This window comes from Panicum virgatum, chromosome 7N (assembly GCF_016808335.1).
Source record: "Panicum virgatum strain AP13 chromosome 7N, P.virgatum_v5, whole genome shotgun sequence".
Lineage (NCBI taxonomy): Eukaryota > Viridiplantae > Streptophyta > Magnoliopsida > Poales > Poaceae > Panicum > Panicum virgatum.
The window spans coordinates 39,444,080-39,450,079 of record NC_053151.1 but is presented as its reverse complement, the minus strand read 5'-3'; the positions used below and the strand labels follow the sequence as shown (position 1 = coordinate 39,450,079).

Genomic DNA, 6,000 nt, shown 5'->3' with positions numbered 1-6,000 from the left:
TTCTAACGAAGCACGGTTTTAGAACGATCGTCGTTTAAAATATCATCCCGAGAGCGGTCAATAGCACGTTTGATGACCGAAGCACACGTCATAAAAACCCATAAAAAATTCGCAACACGCAGAAAATCGCCGGTCTCGATCGACGACGTCCTGCCTTTTCCTTTTCGCACAATGATTAGTCGTGGTGGCCCACTGGGTTCAGCCAACAACGACACGAGATGCGAAAGCTAGCGGGCGCCATATATATGCACTGGCAGAGCATTTGACTTGGAGCAAGAGCACGGAGCCAGCCAACTCGCCATTGCTCCTCCTCCTCCCATCTGCTGATCTGCCGCCTCCTCTGTCCACCCCGTCCACAGCTTATCCAGGACGGCACAGCCAAGAACCCCAGCGTCACTCACCAGCAACACAAGCTCGCGAGGCGATTAAAGGGGCAGAGGACCTGCTCGGCCGAGAGATTGCTCTCGCTCACTCGCGCGGCGGCACTCCTCTCAGTCAGGGCTCGCGCGCAATGTTTAGGGGTTACGGTCTCTTTGGCCTCGCGCGCCGGGGCCGCGGCGACCTCCGGAAGCGCGGGGAGATGGGCGGGGCGAGCTCGCGCGTGGCGCCGGCCGAGCCGGTGGGCGCGGAGGAGGCGGAGGAGCAGGGCGGCGGCGCGGCGAGGCAGCTGGCGTGGGCCGAGGTGGAGGCCGCCACGCGCGGGTTCTCGTCCCGGGTGGTCGGCCGCGGCGGGTGCAGCACGGTGTACCTCGCCTCGCTCCCCGCCTCACGCCTCGGCGCCGTCAAGGTCCACTGCAGCAGCGAGCGCCTGCACCGCGCCTTCCGCCGGGAGCTCGACGTGCTCCTCTCGCTCCGCCACCCGCACATCGTCCGCCTCCTCGGGTACTGCGACGAGCGGGACGAGGGCGTGCTGGTGTTCGAGTACGCGCCCAACGGCGACCTCCACGAGAGGCTCCGCGCCGGCGGCGCGGCCGGGGCCCTGCCCTGGGCGCGCCGCGTCGCCGTCGCGTCCCAGGTGGCCGCGGCGCTGGAGTACCTCCACGAGGGGCGCGACCCGGCGGTCATCCACGGGGACATCAAGGCCTCCAACGTGCTCCTCGACGCCAACCTGGACGCCAAGCTCTGCGACTTCGGCTTCGCGCACGTCGGCGTCTCCGCCACGGCGGGCGGCGCTGGCGGGGGCCGCCCCTCGGCGCGCGCCGTCATGGGCTCCCCGGGCTACGTCGACCCCCACCTCCTCCGCTCCGGCGTGGCCACCAAGAAGAGCGACGTGTACAGCTTTGGCGTGCTGCTGCTCGAGCTCCTGACGGGGAAGGAGGCCGTCTGCCGCGAGACGGGACACCGGCTCACCGCCGCGGTGGGCCCCATGCTCAGAGACGGTAGAGTGTCGGACGTGCTGGACCAGAGGCTCGGGTCCGAGTACGACGCCGCGGAGGCCGCCGCCGTGGCGGAGGTCGCCATGCAGTGCGTGAACGACAACCCGGCGCTCCGGCCGTCCATGGCCGACGTGGTGCGCCTGCTCGAGGAGAAGACCTCAGCCGTCGGATCGAAATCGGACCGCAAGATGATGTCCTAAGTTGGATTCATGTCGTAGGATGTAAATACTCCTTGTGGGTGCTAGAATTCTTCTTATTAGGATAGTTGTTAGGAGAAGAACTTGCCTAGTGAGGTGAGGTAGAAAAAATATAAAATTCAAGCTCGTAGATCACTAGATCTGATAGAAAATTTTGTCATGGTCATGGCGTGTTTGTTGAACCGGCCACATCGTGGTACTTGTTCATTCATCAATTTGCCTTGTTGTCTTGTTGATGTCACACAGTAGGTGGGTGCAAGCAATAGGTAATTTCTTAGAAATCCTCGAACCACTTTGAACGAGTAGATTTCTTAATGACCTGTGGCATTATTGGTGAGGAGACTATGTTCTGAAAGATTAGCATTCAGATTAATCTGCTCCAGCGAACGACAATTTTAAAACAGGCAGGATTAAGAAGACCAATTATTGGCAAGACGAATTGTTCCAAGAATTATGTTGAGCTAGCTAGCTAGCTAGCTAGCTTCACCAGTAAGCGCTCCAAAATGAGTGCCACCACCAGAAAACTTTTTCGCCAATCAAAGCCAGATTCCTTTTTCACGACGGTCTTCTTTCCAGCTCCAATTTTAGATCAGGCACATGCTCCCACTGGCAACAGCGAACTTCTGATCTGTTCGAATCATTCATAATCATACATGCTTTCTTCAGATTAAAAAAAAGGCAAAAAACATCACAAAAAAACTCGAAAGAAGGATAATCTATTTTTAGGAGAGTGTTATGACTCCTCAAGTTAAAAATTGACAATTTGCTTCACGTAACCTTCTTGACCATTTGTGCTTCTGACGACGTTACTGCGCTACTGATGGCGCTGCAGTGGTCGTTTACTTTTGCAGACTCCATGTTTTCCTTTGCGCGGAAGAAAGGAACTTCCTGATCCTCGCTTTTGCAAATTTCATTTCAACCTCAACCCACGAGAAAAAAGATGCCCAAACGGCAGCAGCGCCCCAAAGCCAGCAGCCGCGCGCACGGTGAACACGAGCACTGCGCGACGACCTTTGCTTTCCGTCGATGCTTCTCCATCACCGATTAACGCAAGATGACCCGGAGTTATAGCTCGTCAGAAAGGTTTGCACGAAAGGGATGCTGATTAGGTGCTCCCTGGCGACATCCTAACAACCCGTTCGTCGACCACCAGAGAAGCGAGACACTGCTCCAATACGACTGCAAAGCCGGAAGAAAAATGTGCTGTATTTCTGACGGCCCAAACTCGATGCATGCATTGGATTGCTTTGTTTGCCCTTAATTAATGTGCTACGCTACGGCGCATGACAGTGGCCGTATGCGGCACGGGTAGGTAGGTGCCTGGTGACAGCCTGAGCCACGGCCGCAGCGGGAGAAGTCATGGCCTGTCCGTACCTGTCCGAGCTCGTCGGGTGAGCTCCGCCGTTTGCTGAGGATAGCTAGCTGCTGTCAGTCACTGATGCGAACAAACAGAAAGTCCCCCGTCAGCAGTCAGCGACGAGTGATCTGAGCCGTGAGCTGTGCCGCGCGTGGCCAGCGAAACCTCGGTGAATCGCCATTCCCGTTGGAGGAGGATTCACGATTGCGCGGCGCCGCGGCCTCATGCCATGTTCGGGGACTTCGAATTGGCGGGTTCAGAATTCTTTTAGTGGCGGCCAGTACAATGCCAAGATCTGCTTGGTTTTGGTGCGAGCTTTTTCATTTGGTTGGCCCTCCGCGTTACTATAATCTAGGACGCCTTTGTTGCTCGCGATCGTACGCGTGCCGTGGTTCCCAAATCGCCCGCTGTTTACTTGTTTATTATGCACAAGGGCTCCTGCTGAAATCACGTGCGGCAGATCTAGCTTCCGGGCAAGCTTCGCGGGCGAGCAAAGGATACTATGCTTGCACGGTGCCGATCCTACTTTTTTTTTTCTGCAAACAAAGGCTGATACGCGCGTTAGCGTGTGGTCACAATGAGCGTGCGCTGCAAGCACAGCGTGCGATAAAGAACACGTATTCCGTGTGTGGAAACAGTCCGTCCGTCGATGCGTTCGCTGAAGAAGAAGATCGATCGTCGATAAAGACTAGCAGGATGATTCAACCCCGGCAAACCGAAGGGGCTCCTACTTTCCATCGAAGGACCGACACTCCTGAAAAACAGGTTACGCGCAAGCTCCTTTTTCTTCTCCATCCCATGTAGTACTTGCCAGGGCCATACCAGCAAATCCAAGGATCCTATGCCAAAAAATAGACCGAAGCCTTGTTTAGATGCGAAAATTTTTGGGCGTAAAGTACTGTAGCATTTTCATTTGTATTTGGTAATTATTGTCCCGTCATGGGTTAACTAGGCTTAAAAGATTTGTCTCGCAAATTATAGTCAAATTGTGTAATTAGTTATCATATTTAGCTATATTTAATACTTCGTGCATGCGTTCTGTGACGTCCCGAAAAATCTACCAAATTAAAACACGCGCTAAAAATATTTTTTCATCGTTGAGCCCATTTAACCCTAAACCCTAATCAGAGTTTTCCGCCGTTCCTTTCCGCACCGCTCGGCTGTCTGTCGCCCACGCGTGACCGCCGACCGCGAATCCCGCCGGCGTGCGCTCGCTCTCTCTCCCTTTCTCTCTTTCTCTCTTTCTCTCTCTCCTTCTCTTTTTTTTCTTTTTCTTTTTCCATTTCCTTCTTTTCTTTTCTCCTCCTCCCTTCCTCCCCTCTCTCCTACCCCCCGCGCTGCAGGGCAGCCCGCTCGCCGCGCCGCCCCGGCCATGCCCGCGGGCGCACCTGCCTCAGCGCCTCCCACGCGCACGCGCGCACCCCGCTCCCGGCCGTCTCCACGGGCGGCACACGCGCGTCCGCTGCCCACGCGTGCACCACGCGGCCGCGCTACCCGCCGCAACGCCCACCGCTCGCCGCGCCACTCTGCCGCGCGTCACACGCTGCCAAGCCGCTCACCGCCACCCTCCCGTCCACGCACGCGCTCCACGCGGCCGTGCCGCTCGCCGCTGCCGGACTTGTCACGTCGATTGGCCGTCTCGCCGCTCGCGCTGCCGTACGCGCACTGCTCGCGCACAGCGCCGCCGCCTCGTCACTCGAGCCACGCGGCGACAAGCCCAGCAGCAACAGGCCCCCCTCCTCCACGTGCACGCCGACGCCCTCGGTGATCACGCCGCTCCGCGACCCCAGCAAGCACAGCAGTCGCCCCCATGCCATTAATGGCGCTCCGCCGAGCCCGCCGGCCGGCCACCGCCGCGTTCCTCCCCTCCACCGCCTTACTCGCCCTATAAAGGGACCCCCTCCCCCCCCCCCCCCGCGCCGCTCCTCCGCTCCACAACCGCCTCCACCACAGCATGCCCCCTCCCCTAGCCCGCAGCGCCACCGCCACGCACACTGCTGCCCGCCGCTGCCAGCTCCCGTGGTCGAAGCGCCTCGCCTCCTCCCCACCTGGGCCAAGGGCCAATGTAGGACCCCCTCCACTCTCTCAAGCTCGCCCGCCGCCGCTGGTCCCTTCCCCGCGCCCGCAATGCCGCCACCAAAACCGCCACTAGCCGCCGCCGCCCGCCGCCGTGGCGCCACCTCCACGGGCCGCCTCCGCCCAAATTAGGGGGGGGATTCGATCCCCCGTGGGCCCCTCTCCCTTTTCCCCCTGACCCCGGCCGCCGCCGGCGCCCAGCGCCCCCCCTCCCCTGCTCTGCATCTAGAGGAGGGAGATGAAGGGCTATTTTGCCCTTAAGCCCTCTCCTTCTTCTATTTTAATTAAGAACCCCCACCATTTATAATTTTTTTTACAAAAGGGCCCTTGTCTACTTTCTTTATTCACAAATAAACCCTTCCACTATAAACTTAGTTTCAAATATACCCCTACACTTTTCCAGAGTGGCCCCGATGTTTGCTAAAATTCCAACCAAGTCCCTGTTATCTCAGAACTAATTATAAACAAGTCCCTGGACCCTTGTTTAGACACCCCGTTGACTTATCATTTCATGCGCCAAACAATCTCCGATCGACCTGAAACTTTACCACGCCAATCCTAACATAGTTTTGGCCATGCCATTAGGAAATCACCCAAAAATATTACTCCTATATCCATATCTTAATTGTTTCGGAATCAAGCTCAGTGATAAAACTTTCATTTCTTTTTCTTGATTGTGTGTTTATTTGTATGCGTCGTAGATCACGGTGTGAACGAGGGAGAACCCATCGACGAGCAGTACTGCGAGTAAGCGAACGAGGACCAGTTCCGCGACCCCGAACCCGAAGGACAGTACCTCGATCAGGACTTCCCGGAAGACTTTGAAGACGGCAAGTTCAATCCCGTCCTTTGATGTATATTTTGTCCTAGTTTTATAAACACAACCTATTGGCCTATTTTATAAAATTGCATATGTTTTGCCTGCTAAAAACATGGTTGGATAGCCACCCCTTGATTTGTTGTAACCATTCCTTGACCACCTAGATTAATGTCT

The 6,000-nt window shown here is 56.6% G+C and overlaps 1 protein-coding gene across 1 annotated transcript; it reads left to right on the top strand.

Annotated features, from left to right (window-relative positions):
* The first annotated feature begins 281 nt into the window (after positions 1-281).
* LOC120683996 (salt tolerance receptor-like cytoplasmic kinase 1) lies at positions 282-1,814 on the top strand. The gene has a single exon (XM_039966082.1). The coding sequence runs from the start codon at positions 512-514 to the stop codon at positions 1,574-1,576; it is 1,065 nt and encodes a 354-aa protein (XP_039822016.1). The 5' UTR covers positions 282-511; the 3' UTR covers positions 1,577-1,814.
* Positions 1,815-6,000: the final 4,186 nt, after the last annotated feature.

What these genes read in the sequence shown, in the direction of transcription:
- LOC120683996 (XM_039966082.1), top strand. Translation starts at nt 512, where the DNA reads ATGTTTAGGGGTTACGGTCTCTTTGGCCTCGCGCGCCGGGGCCGCGGC.